Below are 24832 nucleotides of genomic sequence, written 5' to 3' on the forward strand. Positions count from 1 at the left end.
TGTACATGCTTGTGCGTGACGTTTCAGGAACATTTGGGACAGGACATATGACCGTAGGGACGGCCAGTTTATTTTAGTACCAGTTTGTGTCCTTAAGTAGAGACTAAGCACAAGTAAGGACCTTATCTGGGTGGGTGAAAGCTACAGCAGGTGAAGAGGAACCTTGAAAAGAGTATAAGAGCTGTCTCATGTCTTCCTGAAGGGGTCTTACTCACTCCACAGGGTAACTGCTTTGCTGGCAACTGGGCCTATTCTTGCAAGAATAAAAACTTCTCTTTCTTTATTAATTTGACTCTGATTAGTCTACGACGGGAGAACAGCTGATTTGCCGTAGTCGTTACTACGTGACAGATTAAGACAGTTAATGTTGTTTTAGGTTACGTGGCATTGAAATCGTTTCTGTATATCATTAAGTGCTAAAATCAACCCTTCTCTTACTTTTTAAAATCACTTTCTTTTTGTATTTTGTCTGATGATTAAATTATCCCCTATGCCGTTCTCTTTACTGACTTTAAGCATTAAAGCATTAACTAAAACTAAAATACCAAACCAACTTTATCAACCAGTCATTTAGTAGAGCTATAAATCATACATCTTACAGTAAATTACACATGGTCCACATTAGTACATTTAAACATGACAGAAACAGTCATACATCAGTTTATTTAACAATTTTATGGTAATTCAGACAGTCTCTGATAATATGCAAATGAGTATCACAACGAATGAGCTGATGAAAAAATCTGCATGGCTGATGACCAGCATATGTTGTCGTGTTGTGGATGCTGGTTGCCAGAATGAAATGCTAATATTCTGGAGTCCCAAACTAGCTTAACCAGCAGACTTTCCTTACACAAACCAGTGGCAAAGTATGCAAACTGTCATCTTAAACTGGTGTTTAAGCAGGAATAGTCTTTGGAAATGTTCTTTATTCTTACCTAATTAACAACTATACAAACCAGTGTATGTGTGAGAGAGACACTCAGTGGCCAGGTATATAGTTGTGTAATGTGAGTGTGTTGTTGAGTTTCAGTGTGTGAGCAGAGTGTGCCTGTGAGGTCAGACTGTATGTCGAGTAAGACACTGAAGACCCGAGCATCAGTCCAGCCATATATGATACAGTCATAGTGTTCCCTGTAAAATAATCATTGAGAAAACAAAATTAGTGGAGAAAAATCACAATACAATTTCAATATATCATTTGCTTCTCCAAATGACAGAAATGAGATCAAATGGAAAGCAAATGGAGAATTGTTCTCCCGCTTCACACAATTATTCTCATGAGAAAAACCTCATAAAATTATAAAAGCAAAATATTTGAGCTACGCTATCCATGAATTTTATAATTCTTTCAGATTTTTGAGTACTGATTTTCCAAGTAAATTTGGATTGGTGGAACCAATCGTAGGTGTCTGGGTCACACAGGGTTTTTAACTTAAGTCAGGTGTGTGTAGGGGAATATCTACCACAATACACATTTTGCTCACTCTTTATGTGTGTCTGATATACTCACCCGCCACTTCTCGGTGCTGAAGTGGCACCTTGCCGGCCGCCTGAATCATTGGTACAGAGCCAAGGTATCCGTTACTGATACCCAGCAACATGGAGAGGCCACAGGGCCAGGCGGGGTGCGCCAGCAGGGGGCGCTGCACAGGAGACACACACATCACAAACAGCGGCAGGAAGAGAACACGAAAACACGAACACACCAGCAGCTGCACACCGCCCCACTCGTACGGACACGCTGCCAAGATCTAAAGAGAGTGAGTCAAAGGAAATGTAACCATTTAGTTTTTGGTGTAGCTATGGACTTAAAATGAAGAGAAATATCTAAAACCCCAAACTATTTATTTTAATTTGAGACATTTTTTCATATTTATATTATTAATATTTATGTAAATTTTAAGTAACGTGCTATTTATTTTAATTTTCCGAGTAAAAAGTAGGTGTAGGCTACACTGAATTTGATCTTTCACTGTTTTAGTACATTCAGGGATTTTAGGTGTTTTTGCAGGTTAAGTAATTGAAAAAAGGCGGTGTACGCATTATATGGATCGCGAGTACCCAAAACTTACAAAAATTGAGACTCAAGCAACAGTTATGTGAATGTTTTGCCCTCAGGTCTCCGTGCCAGTCACGTGACTGAAAATAGCAAACCACAACAATCCAATCATCCAAACAATTCCCAAAGGACGAATTCAAGTCCCGCCCTACATTATTTCTTGTTCAACAAGTTGTTTCACTCAGATATGTCATAATAGTGAAGAAAACATCATCGCAACTTCCATTTTTTAGTCGGCTTCAAACATTTACCTTTTTTAACCCTCTGGGGTTGTTCGGCCCAAATTGACCCGAAGAATTTAAATAATTTTTTTTTTTTTTAAATCACAGCTTCCTCGGAATGGTCCGAAATTTGGTGACTTTGTTGGTATTTGGTATTTGAACACCCCAAAAAATTGGGGACAGGATATGAATAGTCTAAGTGGTTGTAAAAAAAATAGTCACACTTGGGTGTTCGGGTCCAAGTGGACCCGCATGGAAAATGAATGGGAAATTGGTAAAAATGTGAAAATACTGAGTTTTTTTGTGCGTACAATCTACAAATCAGCCACAATCTTGAAAAAAGCACACAACAGTGAAGGGGTGAATCTATAAAACATCAAGAGTGCAAATCAGACACTTCCAGAAACACACACAAACACACTTTTATACACAAACACACCAAAAAATTCAGATTATACATGTTTTGCATTTTTAAAATGCTCAGTTTGTCCACCAGATGGCATCCATCTCATTTCAAAAATTGCTTTTATGAGGCCTATGCTTGACTCTAAAATGAAATACAGCTTTAAAACAAATTAAAAAAAATTTTTTTTAAATATTTTTTTCTATTATGTTTAATGGGGGGAAATTTTGTCATAATTATTGCATTAATACTAATTATAATTTTTTTGTTGTTGTTGAAATTTTCTCAAAACACCAAAAAAGAAAAAAATATTATAAAAAACGAGTAAAAAAAATCATGATTTTTTTTTATTTAACTATGAATCCCGGCCTTTGGGTCCATTTGGACCCGAACACCCCGAGTGTGACTCTGAAACGAACAACCCTAGAGGGTTAAATGATATTATATGGTTGGAAATGACATCAAACTGTTTCATTTCACCTTGCCCACAAAGTCTGCGATGTTGAACAGAGCCATGGTGAGAATAGGCAGCCACTCTCCCAGTGTATCGTTACGTAACTCTGACTCCAAACCAGGGAACAGACACAGTGTGATGAAATATGTCACCAAGATTGAGAGCATATATGGCCAGATCATCCGAGCAACAGCACACCTCTGACCCAGAATCTCTGTAAGAAAGCCATCATGTTAGATACTTCAGAGCTAAAAATGTGACATTGAAATGAACATTATTTTGCAGTTTGTGATTAAAACTATGGCTCACCCTTTACACTGATCCAGGTCCCTTTGTTGTCTGGTTTGGGGACATCAAATCTGACATAAATTTCATCTCCATGTGAACCGTTACTCAGATTAACTCCATCAGCCTCATCAATTGTGCTTGAGGCCACTCCATCCTAATGTGCAGAAATGCCATGAGTCAAAAATCATTCTAAGCAATGTATAGTATCTAGAATAAAAAGTTTTCGCTGAGTTTTGTCACAGTCCATTGTCTTGTGAAGTGAGCATCTATTCAAAAAGTTTATTGTAGGGAGATCATTAAGTTTTGAAACACCAAGTACACCTAAATCATAATTTTCTTTTTTTGCAAGATAACTTTTCTTTAAATGTAAGAAGGAAAACAGTTAGACAGACCCACCGAACCCTCTCTGAACCTGTCAGTAACCAATGAATGAAGGATCCATATCTCACAAAAAGTCCCCCAGTGCTTCTGTGTGTGAATTTACCTCTTCCTCTGCACTGCTGTCATAATGTATCTGGTAGCCACTGCGCTTCTGTGTCGTAACATTATTAACCTGTCCTTTGAGCCAGCTGTGGCTGCGGCGAGCTCTGTCGGTGTGATGACGGACAAAGTGTGTTCGTCGCACCACCACGTGTAACAGAAAACAGAGCGTCTCTATCGAGATTGAGAACAGGAAGAAGACGATGGTGTTGTTCTTCTCGTCTTCCACCAGCAGCTTTGTAAAGATCCGACTCAGAGAGACAATAACTCCAGCAGTGCCTGAAACAACAATTATGAGTAAACATTCTGTGAATTCATATTTCGAGGAAATTTTACTTTCAAAAATGTTTTATTAAAATTAAAATGATATAAAAACCATAAGATTTGTTTTAATTGTGCCATTATCTTTAGGACAATTAAGCATATTTCCCCTACCAATTAAAATATATTTCTCTCTTTAACATAACATTTAAGATATTTGATTTTATTAAATATCATTTTGTCACGTTAAAGGGGCTATAAAAATGTTCATGTATTAATTGCTTTTAAAGCCAATGTGTGAACAGCTTATAAAGAGAACTTAAAAAATGAGACTTTCCTCGAATTACTATGTCTATGAAAGACTGATTTTTATATGAAGGACGTTTTTTGCCAGGAAAATCAAAAGGATTTGATGTTAACGCGCACTCACAAGAGCCTCTCTTTCGCTCTATGATACATGAAACGAATGCTTCTAATGTCCAGGATAATGTCGAAAAATACATTTTGTACATTACAGTACAGCGTGTCATGCAAAGCAAAAGTGATTAAATCAAACTATAGTCTCACATAGCCAGATCTATTTGGTCTCAAATATATTTTATAAGCAAACTATCAAAACAGCATATAATTTATATGGTTAAATTACTGTAAATTAGAGGCAGTACAACAAATACAGTTTACACTTTACTTCTGAATTTAAATTTGAATTTAATTCTGAATTTACATTTTCAAATGATATCATTTGAAAATTTAAATTCAGAATTACAAAAAAAAAAATATATATATATATTTGAATATAATGATTGTAATTTCATTCATGCAATTGGAAGTTCAGCTCACTCTCTCCAGTCATCACGCCCTGTGTGTACCTCTTGGGCAGCATCCCAGTGTAACCATAAAAACTGGACTGCTGCACTGCAAAGGTCAAAAGGACAATGGACAAAGTTTCAGATGACCAAAACACAATGAAGGCCAAATGCAAGAACATGATTGCTTGTATAAATGTACCTGTGCACCCAAATGCAACAATGGCAATTGCAGCCAGAGTAACAGCATAGGACTGCTGAGTGTCAAACAGCTCCAACCAGACATCACACACACTCACAAACACCAAAGGTCCCAATGCAAATAGATATCCTATATATGCAAAACAAGAAATTTAGCAATATTGTGGCTAATATTGTGCATGCAGAAAATGGTGCGGAGGAGCCTTTCATTGTTGTATTTTAAAGGCGACTTTTGCATGTTCTTACCCACACAGATGCGAGTGTGTAAGCTCAGTCTCTCCACGAGTGCGTTGTTCACAATGACGGCACTGAGAGCCACAAGTATATACGTCAAACTCATGTCGAACACAATAGAGGTGCCTGACAATAGAAAAGAGGGGAATTGACAAGCACAACTTGTGGAGAAATATTACTCTCACCTTTTCCACCCACAGCTATGTGAATTGAATTTAGTCTATCCTGTGATGTGCGACAGGTTGGTTGCTTCAAACCTTTGAATTTGCGGTGGAGGTAGTCCACATCAGTGATGAAACTATTGTATGGCAGTAGAAAGCCGACACCAGCCAACAGCATGGCAAAGTAGATGCCATGGTAGCGATCATCAGGAATGGATTCCTCTGAGTCTGAAATGAAGACATGAGCTTGGATTAATACCAACCAGAATGACAGAACAGCTTGATAAACCTGAGCCCCATTTTTAATTAATAAAAGTTAGCATTCTTAAACAGTAGAACATGGTGCTACAATGCCAGGGAATGCATGCACTGATAAATGTATACCTTAAATGCAATGTAATTCGATTTGATTAAAAGTGTCTGACAAATGCATAAATGTAAAAGTCATTAATGTTTTTGTGTTGTACATGATGGTGTCTTGCACTAACTCAGGGCTTCTTAACCCTGGTGGTTTGTGAGGAAATTGCAGGGAGTTAATTAGAAGTGAATAATTAATTAAATCATAAAAATGACAAATTAAAAACAAATAAATACTTAAAAAAAATAATCAAAATGTAACACTCACTAAAAACGTGAAAATATTTTATTGTATACCAGCATGTCACAAAAAAAATTGGGAACTAATGTATGCATTATTTCACAAATGCATGCATCATGCATTATACAGAGACCTCAATGCATGCATCAAATACATCGATACACGTCATTTTGCTGGGAACTAATGTATACATTATTTCACAAATGCATGCATCATGCATTTATACAGAGACCTCAATGCATGCATCAAATACATCGATACATGTCATTTTGCAAGTGCAATTTGATGCATTTTGTATGTGCGATGTTAATTCTGTGTTGTGCGTATCTGCAACTCACCATGAGCACTGTGAGATTTTATCCAACCCCTCTTCTCCTCCTCTGGCAGCTGACTAAAGCTGAAATTCGTGATCACAGCCTTCTCTCTACCCTGACGATTCCTGCTCCACTCCTCAGAGTACATGCCTGGAGGAAAAAAAGGTCAGAATTCACACATGGGGAAAAATCATACTGTCAAGATGCAGTTGGCCTTAAATTTAGTAACTTACTTACTTACATTTATATATATAGTTTATATATATTATATATATATTGTATATATATATATATATGCTGGGGCTTTTTTAACCCAATGGCTGGGTTTGTCCATATTTCACCCAATTTTACCTTAAAACAACCCAGCATTTTTTTTAGAGTGAAATAGCCCATCAACTGAAGTCAAAACTATACTTTCCCTAAGAAATAGACTACTGACCGGACTACTGGAGAAATACTAACAACTTGCCCTAACAACAGTAAATCCGGCATGTATGCTGTGCATTAAGAATCAATTGTTTTTGCTTTATGCAACCAAACAATGCAGTAGATCTTTGTTCCTCCACCTGTATTTTTTTAAGCATGAATGGTTCACCCATAGGCTATATTGAATTATTTTGTAGAAGCGCTTGTGGTTTACATTTTACGGCGTTATAAAACACTTTGGTCAGTTGGACTAGGTGATAAACGCGAGTTTCGTCGAATTTCGTCGTTGTCACCTGACAGATCCACCAAAGCTATTTTTAGAAATATCGAGCGTCCATGTCATCATAGCCTGGTGTAATTTTAACGGCGGGGATATTGAATTGAAGTAGCCTAGGCTACTACATCACATTAATGACGGATGTTTTTGATAGATCATTTGTCTGTAAGGTTATTTGACATCTGACTGCCTTATATTCGCAACTAATGGAATAGACTCATGCAGTATGATAGCTATTGAGTGAATATCAATCAGAGCTGTCGCGCGCTTTCGTGAATGGATAACAGGTCTCCTACCTGATGTGATGTGCCAATGTCATTCACGCTGTCACAAGAAAATTATATTTAATAACGATCCAGGTTCTCTTCCCAAAGCGGTGTTATTTGAGGATGTCCGTTTTCAGCTCCTCTCTCTCTCTCTCTCTCTCTCTCTCTCTCTCTCTCTCTCTCTCTCTCTCTCTCTCTCTCTCTCTCTCTCTCTCTCTCTCTCTCTCTCTCATGCGCAAGTCACGGAATCATCACGCACTTGACTTTACGATTGATCACCGGGGCTAGTTGTCACACTGTCTAAGCATGGGGCTCGATAGCCTACCTTAATCTAATATATATCATGTTCAGTTTATTTACTTATTCTTTTTTTGCAGTGCACTGTAGTCTGAAGAACCCTTGTGTGTAAAGAAGATTTTGAAAAATCTTTTCCACTATAAAAAACCTTTTACACAATGGAAAGGAACCATGGATGCCAGTAAAGAACCTTTGTTTTTAATTGTGTTGGGCATTTGCATTTCAAGGGATAGTGTAGAACTGTTCTCTTTTCTCTTGAAGGTCTTTTTTCCACTGCTTGCTCCGGGGCAGAAAGTCCTCGGGTGATTTTGGAAGAAATGCAAAGCTGAACGCTTAAATTATCTATTACCCTCATTTAGGTCACACTATAAAACCTTAGAGTTATCATTGTTAAAAAGAAGCAGAATTTGGGGATTCAAATGTAGGAGAGCAACACAGACATACAAGCAATTCTGGATGCATTGCAAGACACTTTTAGAAGCATATTGTCTCTGATTTTTTTTTATCACATGCACAACATAAAACCATACAAAAAGTGTCATCTCCATGGAAACATTGTGTGTGAGATATCTCAGGAAATGCAAAGGGAAACAAAAGCCTTCTCCCTTCTTTTCTGCAGTGTGGGTGGGTGTGCTTCAGCTCAGCAGTCTTAGTAGAAATCCTGCACTGCAGTCTGTCATGGAAGATAAGTGAAAAATCTACTGACATGATGCAAGAGCACACATACACCTCAATATCTCACTTTACATTCAATCATTGTTTTGAAATATACTTACATAAGCAGTGGGAAAGCCAGAGAAGTTAATTAGACGTGAATTTAAATGTCATGAATAATCATTTCACAGCAGCAAAGTGTCTCCATTTATACACATCTGTGTCCCTTGTGAAAAAGAAGTACACTTAACTGTAGGCTATTGAATGTAGCCTAAAACCTACACTTGTAATGTACATCAAATCTAAAAAATATGTAAACTCATTGATTACTGAAATAAAGTGTTTCAAGAACATCAGACAATCATTTTTAATACTTTGTGTGTGGGGAGGAAGATCTATTATTTTATTTTTTGAATGAATTCTAGGGAAAATGCATGAATATTTAAAAGTTTGACTGTTGGTGATAATTAAAATGGAGCACAGATCTTTGCCACTCATCACTTGATTTAATGGCAGTCACCCCAAGAAAAAAAAATACGGAAAAAAAAAACAACCTATAAGATTGATACAGAAACAATGCATTGCCTATATATTATTCTATAATTTCTATTCAAACAGTGCAAGCAGGCATCAGTGCTTATCGAAACAGATTCATTTTGAAATGTAAAAATAGGGATTTTTCTTGCATAGGCCTATTGGCATTTAGACAACATTTCTTGTCCTCGTCACGTGAAATTTGTTATTTCGATACATTTGTTCACTAGATGGCAGTTCTACGACAGAGGTGACATTGCTGGAGTTAGACACACGATAAGTCCTACTAATCGATCCCGCGAATCTTCATTATTTATTTTGTAGGATACAATTGAAAGTTCGTTAGTGTAATGTAAATTTAGATACAAAATGATGCCTCATTATAAAAAATCAAGAATATTACATATAATAAGTTAACAGCTATAACAATAAATAGCTCGGTTATGATACTATCTATTAGTAATGTCTTGTTAAAATGGCGACTTACTTAGAAGCGTCATGTGAGTAATTCTAGCAGCGGTTTCTATCTCAGTTTATTTGATTTTAAAAGGTGACAAATGGCGTAACTAGGGTTTAATTCAAGATCGTTGGCCAAAATGTTGCGTTCTACACGTATGTGGGGTATTTTCACACGGAACACAAGTGTTAATGTTATAAAGAGGGCTTCAGCATCCTCAAATGAGCGAAGATCATCTGTCCGTCCTTCTGAGAGAGTGCATCAAGAACCCTTGAGATTATATAGTGAATCAGTGACTTTATCACCTCCTAGATGGACTGAGAGCAACAAGACTAGATCAGACGCATCTGTATCTGATCGTGTGAATGAGGAAGATAGCAGTGATGTGTTTGGTGATTATTCCAGAAGTTTCTCCTCCAGAAGAACCTTTCGCAAAACATCCTCTGAGCTGCTGGATATGAGATATAGGGATGATGAGGAGGACAGGCCGGTGGTACAAAAGTTCAGGTCCAAAACTGGTCGGAAAAATACTGCATACTGGTATTTCCTCCAGTGCAAAAAGCTAATCAAAGAGGACAAAGTACGTTGTCAAGAACACGTGATTTTAAAATATCCTTACCGTGGCAGTACTGTACATGTATTAATATTACACCATAATAATTATATAGAAGGTTACTTAAATGTACTTAACGAGAGTACATTTTCATGACTGTTTTAAAAAGTGCAATAATTTCAATAATAGTTCAATAATAATCGAAGAATTCAAAAGTGCAATAATAATCAAAGAATGTTTCTGTATCCTATAAACCAATGCACACTTTATTCTTGTTTTGTCTAGCTGGGTGAGGCATTAGTTCTGTTTGAGACTGATATGCTCAAAGGTGAGAGATTACAGGCTGAGGAGTACAATTACACCGTTCTCATCGGCGGATGTGGACGTGTGGGCTACCTAAAGAAAGCCTTCCAGCTGTACAATAAAGTAAGATGGTAATGCACTTCACATTATGATGCACTTTGATGTCATTATTTATATTAGGTGCTTCATCATTTATACATCATAATTTAATTCTGTTTTTATGTTACGCAATGTTACCACTCAGATGAAGAAGCGAGGTATAGAGCCATCGGATGCGACGTACACTGCACTGTTCAACGCTTGCGCAGAATCACCATGGAAGCAGTCAGGGTTGGACCAGGCAATAAAGCTCAACCAAGAGCTTCTCAGGAAGAACATCCCTCTCAGTGCCATAACCTGGCAAGCTTTGCTCAAATCAGTCGCTCTCGCTGGAGATCTGAAGTCGTGCTTTCAAATCCTGCGGGTACTAACTAATGTCACAATTTTAGTTGTGCTTTTGAATTCTTTTTGCTCTAACACCACAGTAATATCATTTGGTTTGTGTAAATGCATGTATAGGAGATGCTTCAAAATGGACATCCCATCACACAAGAGACATTTCATTATCTGCTGATTAGCTGTGCGAACGACAAGCAGCATGGGTTCAGGCTGGCTTTACAGGTACTTACACACACCCACGGACTAGAAACACACACATGTTAGCATTAATGCACAGAAATCCCGAAATTAACGTTTTTTATTTAGCTTAAAATTAAAACTGAAGTATTGATCATTGCATTTGGGTAATTTATCTCTTAATGCTGTTCAGAATCTTGTGTTCTTAGCCAGTCGTAGTAAAGGTTATCATTTCAGCTGCTACTCTTACATCATGTTTGGTCACAGTAAAGTGTCCACACTGCTAAAATGATTTATCCACGCGTGTATGAAATGGACACTGACACAGTCAAAACGCATCATCAGAGAAGTGCTTATAAAATCAACTTGTGGTCAATTAAGTTAGTTTTATTTTATTGTTATTTGTTTTGTAGGTGTGGCAGCAGATGCTTAGGATTGGAATAAAACCAGACACTCAAAATTACACCATACTCCTGCGCATAGCACGAGATTGTGGAATAGGTGATCCTGGTTTGGCTTCCGCGTTACTCCTGAAGCGAACGGAAAAAGTGACCCCAAAACTCACAAGTGGAAGGAAAAGCCGTCAGACAAATGTCAAAGTGGGGACATTGTGTCAGCCTTTAGATATGGATGCATTTGAAAATGAGCTGTTTGTAGACACACACACACGGAGCCATGGGCAAGCCGAAGAGAGTGATTTCACCCCTCTAAACACATCTCAAGATGACACTCAAGTTCTGCCTGTATTATCAAGTGCCTCTCTGACCTGTCAATCACAGTTACCAACACAAAGTTCCCACCTCCCAAACCTTCTGGACCCCAGCACTTGCTCCTCAGGTGTGGTTGCCTTGGGTCCTGTGGATAGTGCTTCGGATAGACTTGCTCTCATTGGAAATCTTGATGGTTTTTTGGAGAAAATGGCAGAGGATGGACTGGAGCCCAACTTAAAAACCATCACACTATTGGCTGATGTCATGGAACCTGGTAGCCAATCAATGCAGAGTTTGATTAATGTGGCAACAAAGAGTGGTGTCAAGCTGGATGTGACGTTCTTCAACACTATGATCAGAAGGGTGGCCAAAGCTGGAGACTTGCATGGCGCTAAGGTTAGAAACCCAATTAATCTTAATGTTGCTTTTTGCTATTATTATTATTATTATATAATTAAAATTGCATAGATGTAAATAAAAGCATCTAAGTACTGCTTTCTCTCTTTTTAGGCAGTAAAAGCCCTTATGGTTGACAGAGGACTGGCTGCGAACACTCAGACATTCTGTAGTATTGCTTTGGCTTGCCGCAGACAGAAAGATGCGATACAACTCTTTACTGATATGGAGGTATGAAAACCAATTTCATTCTTTTAATGTTCATTTTTGAGTTAAATATTTAAAGGTGCTTTTTCTTTTACCTCAATCCGCTCTTATTATTATTTTTTGTCTTGTTTTGTGCAGTCTTGTGGACTTGTGCCGAATGCTCATGTATACAGTGCTCTGATCAGCCAAGCATGTAAGCGTTTGGACTACGCTTATCTACACGAACTTCTTCTACACATGACCAAACTGCAGGTTCCACCCAATGATGTCATCATCAGACAGCTGGAGTATGCAGCTCAGTATCCTCCTTCATATGACAAGGTTAGAAACTGAATCAGGCGATCTCATATCAACCAAGATTCAAGATTTGTATTTTGTAACATTTTGTAATACAACTTACGAAACAAGGTCAGTTATAAAGTAATAGTAATAATAAAAAAGTAGGATTACATGGTATTATTCTTATGGTAATTTAATTAAATAATATCTTCAGTGAAAAGGGTTCTGTGAAATTGAAAACATGCAATTTGTGAATGTTTTTTAGCATGTTATTGAGCAAGATTCCATATGGACTTCCGTGGATTAATTATGCCTTCTAATTCTTTCTTCAGTTAAAATCACGGAACATATACCTGGACAAGATTGATGGATTTCGTGGTTTTTACAGAAAATGGCTGGAGTTCATGCCTGGTCAGGAAACCCCACACCCCTGGGCAAAGTATCGATCCCCAAAACCGGAAACAGACCAAGATGGCGTCACCTCACAAAATCAAGTTTCTGAATAAATCAAATTCCTGAAATCCGTGTGTTAAAGTTTATGAGGATAATCTGAGGCTGATTTCATGTAATAATTGTAGATATGATTTACGTACATTAAATCATTGTATTTATTTTAGTGTTTGTCTCATTTAAAAAAAATCATCACCATAAAATGACACATCTTTATTCAGGATGGTGAGCTAGCATATTTCATTTGGGTCACTCTTTAACCTTGAAAGACAGATAGCTTGCATTTGTCCACAACAAAAAACAATGTAAAAAAATATATAAATTTAAAATGGCTTGTAACCTCCAGGATTTATGTCATTGCTTTCTCATTAGCTATAATTGGAGACAAATCTAATATAAAGATTGAAACTGCTACATTGAAAAGTCTACACTTACAGTGCCTGTAAAGTTGCTCAGGCATTTTATAGATATGTGGTGCTATCCTGTTCTAATAATAAAAAGCAAAAATATGATGAACTTAAAACATTTTTAATTAAGATTAGTTAATGTAACTAAATACATTTTTAGATTTATTGGGGCCCCTGTGGGAGTTAGCTGAGGCTCTGTGATTGAGAACCACTGATGAATTCAGTTAAATGGATAGCTAAAATTTACAAAACGTTTAAAAAGAGCTGCAAAACACATTTAACTGGATTTGCAATTCTCTTAACTGACAAGAGTGAGATGTGAATATTTTCTATCTATGATACACAGATGACAAATTATATTTTGTGTGTGTTTTGAACAGCTGAGAAGGAAGTATAGTATTTTTTTATTACAAATATACAATATTTTTGTGGTATGGTTTGAGAGCAAGTTGAGCTGAGTCTGTACAAGTTTATCATTGAACAAGTAGTAGTCTAACATGTAGTAGTAGACTGAAAAAAAGTGTATTTAAATTTCATCACTGAGTGGTCATACTTTAATTTTATTGGGGAATTTACTGCACAGCTGCTCTCTTGATTGAATTTTGCATCGCAGTCTTCCTAGGGTACAATTTAAATGCAGGCTTTAAGGTCTTTTTTTTTTATTTATTTATTTTTTTTTTTATAAAAGAAAGTTGGCAGTGTGCCGCCTTTAAAAATAAACCTAGAAGTTTGGCTGGGATGGGCCGAAAAAGAAAAAGCGAATAATTTTTTTTGTTTTGTTTGTTTTGCAAAGAGAGAAGACTTTAGTTTCTACAACCGAAGTAGGAATCATTAGTAAGTGCGTGACAAAATACTCTATACTGTACAAAAAGATTTTTTTTTTTTATAAATTTGTCAACACTACTGCTGATTTTGTAATGTATTGAATATTAAAGGAATTAAAATAAAAATTAATTAAAATTGAATTGGGGGAGGGCAGGACCTTTACCCTTTTACTGTCTATGGGCAGGACACTGACACCATTTCCGGTGTGCCAGAGTCACGTGAATCAGCAAAAGCGCCAAACTTTGAACGCGCGCAGTCGAGGGTTAATTTCGACAAAATATGTAAGTTTAATCATCTAAGTTACAGAAAACTCGAACAAAGTAAATGTTAAAGTCTTTTTATACAAGACACACGCAATGTTAGTTGAGTTAGGCTGGTATTTGAAGTCGTTTCTCCTCATTTTCTGTCATGATGTTCCGAAGGACGCAGCACGACATACCTATCATCATTTTGAGCGATGATGATGATGATGATGAAGGTGACTCCTTGATGGCCCTCAACGATTCCTCTGTGCTTATCGTTGAAAATGAGAGGAACGAAGCAGGTAATCTGCGTTACACACGTTTAATAATAAACAAAACTAAAAGTAACCACTGTGAGCATTTATGTGCACCACAAAAATTGTTTTTGGACAAATAGCATGGCAATACCATGTTTTCTCTAACACGAACTGTAGAATTGCCATGGTGGGTTATCAAAATTAACTTGTTAATAAATATTTTTATATCCACCTATTTTCTGCTCTAAACAATGCGCGCTGCCATGACGACGATGCCGGTTGTCAACTTCCGGTTCGAGTCTGGTCTATGCTTTTTTTGCCATGTGTTTTTTTTAGATTGTGTCATCCCCACATCTCTAAACTAAATCGAAAAAAAAAACATTCATCAAATGTGATCTGATGATGATCACGTTATTTTTTTATTAAACCACAGATAAAAACAAAATGAACGTTTTTCTTTGCTTCATAACTTCCCAAGGATAGCTGATGCATGACTGCACGATCTCAGCTTCTCGTTGTTTCTGTTGATCTCAGATATATCCAAACATATTGAGGAGTTGGATGAGGACTTGGCCATCACATACTCCCAAACAGCAATAGTGCTTCCACATGCTAGATACGACTGCACCCTGGCTTTCTGGTCAGTAAAATAAGTGAGGCCACTGTTCTGTGAAGGACTTGTTTTGTCTGTGATTGTTTATGTGTGTCATTATGTGTTTGCTTGTTCTAGTCGAGCAGAACAGGACGTCTCAGGACCTCTACACAAAAATGCAAAGTACTGTGATCAGTGTTTTTGCTACATCTGTGACAAACTGGCCTCCACGGTGAGTTCACTAGCTTCAAACCTAAAACTCACCCACAAAGACTTACTCTCATCTATCTAGGGTTTATCTTAGGGGTGTAACTAACAATATATTGCAATACAAAAATGTATCCTTCGTTTCCTTTGGACAGTTTCTTCGTTTGGTGTGTGGGTGGATACTAGGCCTGATTTGTGTAATTCCCTCTATACTATATCAGGCTAAAAACAAGGCCACTTTGGTGTTTGTGAAGCATTGGTAAAGTGCTATGACTTGTGTTTTAAAGTGTGAGTTTTGGACCATCCCCGGCATTTGCCACTGTAATAGCCATAAGCACAGCGTCTACTGGAAGGCGCTCCGGGATAAGAACCTGATGGGATATCTGCATGAGCTGAACTTCTCCTTTGAGCCACTGGATATGGATTCAGACCTACGACGTGCAGGTATGCTCTCTCTCATGATTTAAACTGCAGATTTATTTTCTCTTAGAATAGGACCTGTGCCAGCTTAAATATTACAATTGTGTGTGTGTGTGTGTGTGTTTGTGGTAGAGGCTTCACTGCACAAATTTGCTGGTAGTTTGGCAATGAAGTATGCAACTTTCTTGTTGGGGTTTGAGAATTCGAACCGTCTAGGGTGTCGGTGCACCTGTCACCACAACTTTAATGACACTACACAGAGTCAAGCCTTTGGATGTAAAGGATGCCATAAACATCACTTTAAGATTCTGGATTTCGAGTGAGTTGTCCTCCTTTTATATTATTTTTAGTATAATTTTGCTATCTGCTTAATAAAATTGGAAATCGGTCACAATTTTGTTAATTTTGGTAATGTAGGTGCAATTGATAAACTGTAAATACATTTCAGAATTGTGTTTTGGGTAAGAAATTAACATTACATTGATTGTTATTGCAGTATAAGTAACTGGATTTTTAGCATTGACTAATATTGATTCTTAAGGCTGAAATACACAACACGACTTTGAGCTCAGTTTGCAGTCTAGATGAGATGACGATAGTTGCCCGGAGTCTGCGCCAATCTGCAGGTTTTGGGCAGTTGGGTTGACAGAATTCACAGATAATCACGTAGTGTATGATGGGCAGAGACTCTGATTTTTAGTTTCAGGCTATGATTTCATCCAGTCCGAGGATATCAAAATGTTTGACATTTTGAGGCGATTTGAGAACAAAAATATGTGCACTAGTAACAGAACATCAAATTAGCCTCAGTATTTGGCTCATTGGGTGTTTCTCAATTCTTATTTGTGCATCTTCATCTTTTGAGCCTCAACCTCATTCAAATGTGCTTAAGTGTTGCCATAACTACTGTGGTCATCTGCAGATCCATGTTTGTTTCATCTGTCATGTATCTCCAAGCAGGCGTGTTGCTGTGTGCATTTGTTGTATTCGTAACGATTTGAAAGTTTGATAGTTTTAGCCCAGTTTTTCCACTGTAACCATTTACAAAGTCAGCAAGTGTATGATGCCTGGTGTTTTAAAAACTGTTCGGATTTTAAAAGTCGTGTAGTGTATTCTAGCCTTTTGCGAACACCATGCTATATTAAAGTTGTTTCTTTTCTCTCTCTTTTTTTGCAGTTACACTATTGTGAGTCAACATATCAATATGTTTTTTAATGAAGCAAAGAAAGAGAATCCAAAGGCTTCTGTTGTGATGCTGTTGGGCGCTATCAAGCTTTTCGTCACTCACACTGTTCCTGGGTAAAATACTATACACTATTGCATACTCTGACCCCTGGTTATGGTATGTAATGCATAATTACATATCTTGGTTTATGTCTTCCTTGCAGAAATGTACATGCTGCTACCGTTGTGTCTGAAACCGTGTCAATGCTCCTGTGGAGGTAGGCTAATGCTAAAAACATGTACTTTTATGTTTACTTGGAAAGTTCCTTTTGGATTTTAAAGTTTCCTTATAAAATGTATGTTTGTCTTCCAGATTTATGACGAAGGTGTGGACGCTTTTGGTTGACTTCGATTTTTCCAGCACTTTCATAAAGCAACTGGACTTTTTCTTCCTGAGGCTTCCTCTGCCTTCTTACTCCACATTGCCAAAAAGGTAACACCACATTCATGTGCTGTAACTTGGGTTTGGAAAAGCCAAGAAAATTTCATCCAAGATGATAATTTCATTTAGTTTCATTTCATCATTTGCTCCCCTTGTGTTGTTTCCTAGTTAAAAAAAATGTTTCTGAGATTTTACTTGTTAATACAATAATTTTTCATTTGTGGTCTGCCATTGTTTCGTTGTTTAATGATTACATTTTCTTTTCTTTGATTGCAGTCTGAGTGTGCTTCCTTGGGATGACCCCTTGCTTTCCAGTGTGATCAAAGGTCAAAATATCACTGGAGAGAGGCATGTCAAAGGTCGAAAGGCTCAAGTCTTGTATGAACCTCTGAGCGTGATTCAAGCGAGAGTCTGTAAACTCCAACAACAAAACAAGTAATGGCCCTTCCTTAGTGTACTTTTTATATTTTATTTTGTGTTTGTGTTGTATGTTGCCATGACGTTCACACGTGCACGAAACTACTACGATGATACCTCAACGTTTGTTGTTGAACACAACAAACTTGTCCCCATGTAAGGACACAAGTCCTTGAATTTGAGAGTATTGGACCTTGAAAGGTCCTTGAATTTGAAGTTAACCAAGGTGTGGGAACCCTGTTTACTGACATTCTGGGAAAGAGGTGCTATAAAAATCTAACATGTGGAATTTTTTTTACACACAAAAAGTTTGTACATTCTGTGTAGGGCCAATGATTATTATTTGAGTTTATTGTGTTAAGTGTTATTGCTTAGGACCTCGCTAACCATAGTAAAATAATAATATTAATAATCTACCCTTTTTTAAAAAAAAAACACGTTAGGTACCGTGAGCTGGCTCGCTATCTGAAAGTTGTCAGAAGTACCAATAATCCCACGTGAGTGCCAGATGCATTTCATGAACATTGTTGTCAAATAAGCAGAACATTATTATATTTTATGGGACAATCTTTCATTGTATGTCTGTCTGTCTGGATTTAGGCTGCAGAAAATGAGAGACTTGGTTCCCCTCTACATGTGCAAGGTACATCAGAATAAAGCCTTTCCTTTGGTGCTTTCTACCTTAATATACTTCAGTTTTATACACTAATTTTAGACATTTAAGTCAGGAGTCTTAGGAGTTTTCTAACTTTGATGCAGAGGATTTGTGGCTAGTGTGATGATCTACACACCCCTACAACCACATAAAATATAATTGATCTTAAAATATAATTTGTTAAAGGTAAATGATTGTGACAATGTAAATGCCTTATGTTAAAGGAATAGTTCACTTCAAAATGAGAATTCTGTCATTTACTCACCCTCAAGTTGTTTCAAAACTATGATTTTTTTTTTCTTATGCTGAACACAAAGAAAGATATTTTGAAGAATTTCGGAAACCACAGTTGATGTACCCCATTGACTTTCATAGTATTTATTTTCCCTAATATGGAAGTCAATGGGGTACATTAACAGTCTGGTTACCCACATTCTTCAAACTATTTTCTAGAAGATAAAAATTCATACAGTTTTGAAATAACTTGAGGGTGAGTAAATGACAGAATTCTCATTTTCAAGTGAACTATTGCTTTAATTGCATTCCTGTTATGTTTGTGTGTTTAGGTTGCTAACTACAGTGGTGCGGTCCAAACAATGTTATCGCCAATGCTCGGTGCCCCTTGCCCCGCCTCCCGACTCACACCTGCACAGTTCAAAGCTTACCTCAGAATTTTTACATCAGGCCAAGTCCCTGATATACCACAACAAGAATTTGATCCAGGAAATGGCCAGACTATCACACCTGATCCTTTACTGAGCACCAAGTGGACACCCATTGAAGGTAGAGATTTGACCTTGTTTATCTAAATGGTTAGCCAGGGTCTTGTTTTCCTGCATGTTTATGCATCTTCCCTTTAACAAATTCTGTATTTAAGATCATCAACAAATAATGAATGTTTATGCTGAATACTAACCCTGTTCCTTCAATAAAGGTTCAAATTCGTTCAAGAGGATGGAGGTGTTGAAGTTTGCACTGAGGGTTCTGGACTGTAACGCTGCTGTTTTTGCAAATGTAGGTACAATTTTATATAATGTTTATTTTATATAACTTAATCCACCTTATTTTTTTAATGTAAGAGTAAAATACTGGTAAAATGTAGCAACAACAATCACATTCAGAAATAAACATTTTATAGCTACCATAAAAAATAAATTGAAGTTCTCATTTAGTAGATTTCACAATGACTGATTTCTCACCCTTTTTATGTACAGTGTACAGATGTTGGCATGTCAAAAAACAGTATTTGATCCGTATTACCTGATTATCTCATCCAGGGGGATATGAATGTTTTTTTTCTTTTGGTCGACCACGTAGTGCTGGAGTTCCTCCTGAAGTTGGAGGACAAGCGCTAATCCATTACACTGCATCAAAATGGCCGCTTCAAGGACATTGACAGGTAAGTGCGTCAATACGTAGCCGAAATTAGAAAAGGTGGGCCTCTCTGGTGGCTATGTTCAGATCTTTGGCAATTTTCAATGCCTTCAGCTGGACGCCGGCTCTGGTTATGGGCAACCCCTCATGTCTTTTTTGGGCTACATACTGACGCACTTTCCTGTCAGTTTCTTCGAAACGGTTAGCATGTTAAAGCTGTTAGCATTTTAAAGAGTTCATCTTAAGTCTTTTTGTGCTCGCCATCTTCTAACATCACACTCTGACACATCGTATTTCTTGGGTGCTTAGAGTTGTTTGACTCCTCTGCGTTTATCAGTCCAGGGGGAAACACTCGTTTTACACATATTTGGCACTCCCCATTGTTGCGGGTGTAATTTTGACATAAAGGTTTAGGGTTTCTCAAACTCGATCCTGGAGGGCCGCTGTCCTGCAGAGTTTAGCTCCAACCCTGATCAAACACACTTCCCTGTGAGTTTCTACTGATCCTGAAGACCTTGATTAGCTTACTCAGTTGTGTTTGATCAGGGTTGGAGCTAAACTCTGCAGGACAGCGGCCCTCCAGGACCGAGTTTGAGAAACCCTGGTTTAGACCCTGAATATTAGACAACACTTTTTTCATTTTTTTTTTCAGATATATTTCCAAGAAAAGAACATTCTTATATTCTGATCAATACAGTATATTTATCGCTGGCCACCAAAATATATTTTGCTTAATTTATTAACATTTTATTAATTCTGACAGTGTTAAAGGCATTATTTAGCTGTTGCTTATTGAATGTGTGGCAAACAGTTCAAGCATCATAAAAACATCAAAACCCATTGTGATCTCATATTAACTCTTCATATGTGCTTGTGAAGTTGTCAGTGTGTACTTTTCTGATCTGGTGTCTTTAATGATGAATGTCTGTTTGTTTGTAGTCAGAAACCTGGGTGTATCTGCTAAGCGTTGTCAGTTCCGGTTTTATTACTCCAGATGGTCTTGTCGTTGGTGCATTCTATGCCGAGCCTGACGTCACCTTTCAAGTGGTGAGAAGAGTGTTTATCTTATCTGTCAGGATGGAAAACATAACTATCTGTGTCTCCAAAACATCTCAGTATGTGTTTCTGTTCAGGTGACCAAAGACGCTGCCAATACAATTCTCAAGGAGCTGACACTGACTTCCCGCATACAGATCCCCAAAACCTTTGAGAATGTGAGTTTATTTAATTAGTTCTCTGCAGTTTTTTATTTTTATTTAGTGTAAACCTTGGATTATTTGTGACTGGCATTTATGTGGCAATTTAAAAAACATTATCTATAAAGCAGTGTGTCTGGTACCCAATATAATGCCAGTATATTTTTTAACATGATAGTAAACGAGATCTGGGGCATATCAAACCCATTATATATTATACATTGTTTTGTCTTGTTTGTTTGTTTTTTTCCCATTAGGGTTACCCTGACCAGGCTAGACTGCTGTTAGCAACTCAGGCTTTGGTGCTGCGCATTTTCCACTCTAAGCTCAGTCCCATCCTCGATGTCATAATTTCCTTCAGGGTGCTTATTCTATGTAGTTTATTTTTCTTTAAATTGAGTCGTTTTGATTTTGTGTAGATTCATATGTGTAATTGTGTGTATGTGCCATTTGCCTTCAGTTCAACCACTGGGCGCTCCGTTGGTTCTTCAACAGTTTGCTGGGGAGGCCGGATGTGCTGCACTACATCCTGTGCTGTCTTCTGCAGGAACTTTCTCATGAGCAGTACCAACTCAAACAGGGGTAAGTCTGTGTGCTCACACGCATACATCGAAACTGAACAAAAACATCTATGACAAGCATATGTACATGCTCTATATCTGTTTCAGAACATGGAGTGAAACTGAACATTCCCTAGTTGCATCCTTCCTCTGCTTGTACTTCGTGGAAAACAGTGTGGTTCTAGACGCCCACACCTATCCCATCAATAGCTTGCTTGCGACTTGGAATGAGTAAGAAGCAGCATTCAATCACTATAGTAAATTCATGTCATATTCAGCACTGAGGGATGCTTATGATTAGGGTTGGGTAATAAATACTGATTTCTCGATATTAATCGATTCTCATTTTTATGAACTGATATCGATTCTTAAATCTCAAGAATCGATTAGTCATCCTGTTTCATTTGAATGAATGAGACATTGTATCGCGGCTGCGTGCATCCAAAAAATCACAATCTTTGTCCTTTGTTACTATTGATATGAAACAAAGTCTCAATTTTCAAATTACATCCATTTTCTTTAGAAATTCAAAAACAAATAACGTTTTGGTGCTGTGGTGTGAGATTGCTCTGGCGCAGGTCAAGAGAAGCCGCAGCGCTGGTCTCTCTTCCAGGTTAATAATAGCTAACAGTCACAGCGCGAAATAAACATGAATGAGCATCTGAAAGTGTGTTAAAAGAGAGTACAACTTATCGAAATCCATATCATGTCACATTGATTCGCTCAATCAGCGTTTCAACCCGTGGAAAGACGTCAGTTAAACAGCTTGTAATCAATGTCATGTATCGTTATATTTACCTCAGAAAACCCCCATAAACTCGTTAGTCAGCTAGAAAAAATAACTATAGTTATTTAAATACATATGCATAAATACATATGCATTATAATCTTAATGTTCTTCAATATTTAATGGATATTTAAATAAATCTGGCAAGTTTTTATGACAGCCACCATTTAAATGTTTATATTTCATATAATCTTCTTATTATAAAAATAAATATAAGTGTAATTTAAGTGTTTGTATGGCTATAAAATGGTTAATTATTAACTTCGTATTAGGCTAATGAAGCCTAGTAGGCTACAACTAGACTCCCATAGTTTACAGCATTAGTTAAGAGATTTGATTTCCTTGAGAAAATCTGCCATTTATTGTAACTGATATCCAAAATAATCAATATTGAATCGAATCGAATTGTGAAATTTGTGTCAATACCCAGCCCTACTTATGATGTAGATGTGCTGTACATGCATGAATATTAAAAGCGGTTCTTTCTAATTGAATATTGGAATTGTGTTGGACATTTTAGATATTCCTAATATTCAAAATCCAGAGGGATATAAAAAGGAAGATTATGAATAAAACATGAATTCTACTATAAAGCAATTGGATAATTTTGTTAATATTAAATAGAAATAAACATAATATGAAGTTTCATTTGTCAACAATTTGCATTCTATCTGATTTCAGATTGTACTGCCCTTGGCAATTAAGCTTGAGACTGCAACTTGAAAGCAATGTAAGAATCCTTTCCCTATATATATATATATATATATATATTTACAAAGATATAATTAGACCTCAATATTTCAAGTGTTTTTAAGGCGACCTGCTCTTCTCTCTATTGCAGGTGGCCAGACTTACCACAGAAAAATGTAAAATCCTGCAAAAAATCCAACGCCAAGGAAAATAAGCCTGACCAACATTCTGAACAAATGAACAATAAGTTTGGATGAGATCAATGTTTCATTTATCCTTTATTATTTGCTGGGGAAATATTTTATCCCATTGTTTTTGTTTGCAAAGTGTAAGACACAATTCCTGACTTTGCTTTGAGACTCACTTCTAATATAATGGACATTTTTTCAGTCAATTCAGTTATTCAGAATTTTAAAACTGTAAAAATGTAGAACCATCTTTAATATGTATATATTAACGTTTGACCTTTTGACAACATGAAAAATCTGTGCAGTTTTAATGTACAGAAAGAGTGCCTCTAATATTTTCAAAGGTTATAAGCGGTAGTTCAAAATGTTTTCAATGCAAAGTTTTTTTTCTTTTTTTGAGAAATGACCAGTATTTTGTAACATTACAGTACTGTGATTAATAGCTGGAGCATGTAAAGCACAATTATATTCAGAAACAGAACAATGTACAAATCTTTGAACATCAGCAGTAATCCAAATAAATGACTGTTTAAAATGCAACACTGAAAAGCTGTTTAATATTGCTTTGTTATAGATCATTTAAGGTTGTGAACTAGGATGGTTCTTAGGCATCTTTGCAAAATATTACTATAAATATTCTATTCAACTGCCTTTGTAAACAAGATTTCAAAGCATGCATAAAATGTAAAGTTACAGATGGGCAAAAACAACTAGATGCGTAAGCCAAGTATAACTACTGTACAGTGCACAAATCGTTGACTAGTTTGTGTGTTTCAGTGTTTGAAAATGGAGGTTGTGGTGTAGCTGAATCGGAGGACATTGGGTGGAATCTCCATGAAGTTCAGTTTAATGAGCTCAGATAAATAGCTGAGGATTTTCTTATCATCTTTGTGAAATTCAGAAAGAAAACCTTTTGTCCATGTACTTTCCCTAGCCCTTCTGGGTGTAAGGCGACCATTTAGAAATGTTAAAAGGAACGCTCTGGAGACAAGCTTGCTTTGCACACTTTGAGCAAACATGAAGTAGGTGTTTCCTCGTTTAAAGTTGCACCTTGGATCCACCAGCAGGTTGATTAGAATACCACTGTAGGTTGGGCAGCGCAGTGTCTTCTGATCCACATCTAGAACACTGATGTATCGGCTGTAATGGCCCAGGCAGTGAGGCAAAGTTGTGTGAGTATAGCAGCACATCCTGAGGAAATATAAAAAACAAAAATATTTTAAAGGTGGCTTTAACTTGGTTAACAGTGTTTGTCATTGCTGAAAAGGTAACTAGATTCTTGTTTTTATGCATCCCAAATAAAATGCCCCTTTGATAATCACTGTATCATTAAAACTCATCAACAAAGCAATGAATGTTTATGCAGTATATCAGTGGCGTGCAACCCTGCTCCTGATGATCTATATTGTCAAGTCATGATGTATTGATCTTATTATAAAACTATTTCTGGGTCGAAGACTCTTTTCTGCTTCAAATGAGAATACCATCTCACTGCCATTTAT

The 24832-nt window shown here is 36.9% G+C and overlaps 4 protein-coding genes across 5 annotated transcripts in view; 2 read left to right on the forward strand and 2 right to left on the reverse strand.

The window, feature by feature from the left end:
- Nucleotides 1-888: 888 nt before the first annotated feature.
- Nucleotides 889-7605, reverse strand: slc29a4b (asolute carrier family 29 member 4b). Its single transcript, XM_039652972.2, has 11 exons — nucleotides 7483-7605; nucleotides 6508-6633; nucleotides 5668-5799; nucleotides 5423-5536; nucleotides 5178-5306; nucleotides 5010-5084; nucleotides 3913-4187; nucleotides 3450-3582; nucleotides 3167-3354; nucleotides 1514-1754; nucleotides 889-1134 (listed from the first exon to the last, which is right to left on the reverse strand). Exons 2-11 carry the CDS (start codon nucleotides 6629-6631, stop codon nucleotides 983-985), a joined length of 1563 nt encoding a protein of 520 aa, XP_039508906.2. The 5' UTR covers nucleotides 6632-6633; nucleotides 7483-7605; the 3' UTR covers nucleotides 889-982.
- Nucleotides 7606-9390: 1785 nt separating this feature from the next.
- Nucleotides 9391-13068, forward strand: ptcd1 (pentatricopeptide repeat domain 1). The gene is made up of 8 exons (XM_039653066.2): nucleotides 9391-9974; nucleotides 10233-10373; nucleotides 10495-10713; nucleotides 10809-10910; nucleotides 11279-11971; nucleotides 12086-12202; nucleotides 12317-12499; nucleotides 12790-13068. Exons 1-8 carry the CDS (start codon nucleotides 9534-9536, stop codon nucleotides 12961-12963), a joined length of 2070 nt encoding a protein of 689 aa, XP_039509000.2. The 5' UTR covers nucleotides 9391-9533; the 3' UTR covers nucleotides 12964-13068.
- Nucleotides 13069-14310: 1242 nt separating this feature from the next.
- Nucleotides 14311-23870, forward strand: LOC120463671 (uncharacterized). Its single transcript, XM_039652940.2, has 21 exons — nucleotides 14311-14420; nucleotides 14562-14683; nucleotides 15173-15278; nucleotides 15369-15462; nucleotides 15725-15881; nucleotides 15990-16176; nucleotides 17034-17156; nucleotides 17246-17299; nucleotides 17395-17514; nucleotides 17740-17898; nucleotides 18324-18377; nucleotides 18481-18523; nucleotides 19102-19318; nucleotides 19470-19549; nucleotides 20849-20956; nucleotides 21043-21123; nucleotides 21363-21467; nucleotides 21566-21687; nucleotides 21774-21896; nucleotides 23134-23182; nucleotides 23294-23870. Coding segments are annotated over exons 1-21 (2169 nt in total). The 5' UTR covers nucleotides 14311-14418; the 3' UTR covers nucleotides 23357-23870.
- smcr8b (Smith-Magenis syndrome chromosome region, candidate 8b) overlaps nucleotides 23537-24832 on the reverse strand; it is a 32691-nt gene continuing 31395 nt past the window's right edge. For both annotated transcript variants that reach the window (XM_089132522.1, XM_089132521.1), the window contains exon 3: nucleotides 23537-24521. In XM_089132522.1, the coding sequence (XP_088988648.1) occupies nucleotides 24104-24521 (418 nt within the window). In that variant the 3' untranslated portion in view covers nucleotides 23537-24103. The remainder of the gene's footprint in view (nucleotides 24522-24832) is intronic.

Source organism: Pimephales promelas, chromosome 6, assembly GCF_988280905.1.
Source record: "Pimephales promelas chromosome 6, fPimPro1.hap1.1, whole genome shotgun sequence".
Lineage (NCBI taxonomy): Eukaryota > Metazoa > Chordata > Actinopteri > Cypriniformes > Leuciscidae > Pimephales > Pimephales promelas.

Excerpts from the sequence above, each read along its gene's own strand:
- slc29a4b (XM_039652972.2), bottom strand. The coding sequence starts at position 6,631 with ATGTACTCTGAGGAGTGGAGCAGGAATCGTCAGGGTAGAGAGAAGGCT. Across the intron at positions 4,188-5,009 it reads GGGCGTGATGACTGGAGAGA|GCACTGCTGGAGTTATTGTC; the intron begins GTGAGCTGAACT and ends TTGTTGTTTCAG. Across the intron at positions 1,755-3,166 it reads TCGCAGACTTTGTGGGCAAG|ATCTTGGCAGCGTGTCCGTA; the intron begins GTGAAATGAAAC and ends CACTCTCTTTAG.
- ptcd1 (XM_039653066.2), top strand. The coding sequence starts at position 9,534 with ATGTTGCGTTCTACACGTATGTGGGGTATTTTCACACGGAACACAAGT. Across the intron at positions 10,374-10,494 it reads CCTTCCAGCTGTACAATAAA|ATGAAGAAGCGAGGTATAGA; the intron begins GTAAGATGGTAA and ends GTTACCACTCAG. Across the intron at positions 10,714-10,808 it reads CGTGCTTTCAAATCCTGCGG|GAGATGCTTCAAAATGGACA; the intron begins GTACTAACTAAT and ends ATGCATGTATAG.
- LOC120463671 (XM_039652940.2), top strand. Across the intron at positions 14,684-15,172 it reads AAATGAGAGGAACGAAGCAG|ATATATCCAAACATATTGAG; the intron begins GTAATCTGCGTT and ends TGTTGATCTCAG. Across the intron at positions 17,899-18,323 it reads AAACTCCAACAACAAAACAA|GTACCGTGAGCTGGCTCGCT; the intron begins GTAATGGCCCTT and ends AAAACACGTTAG.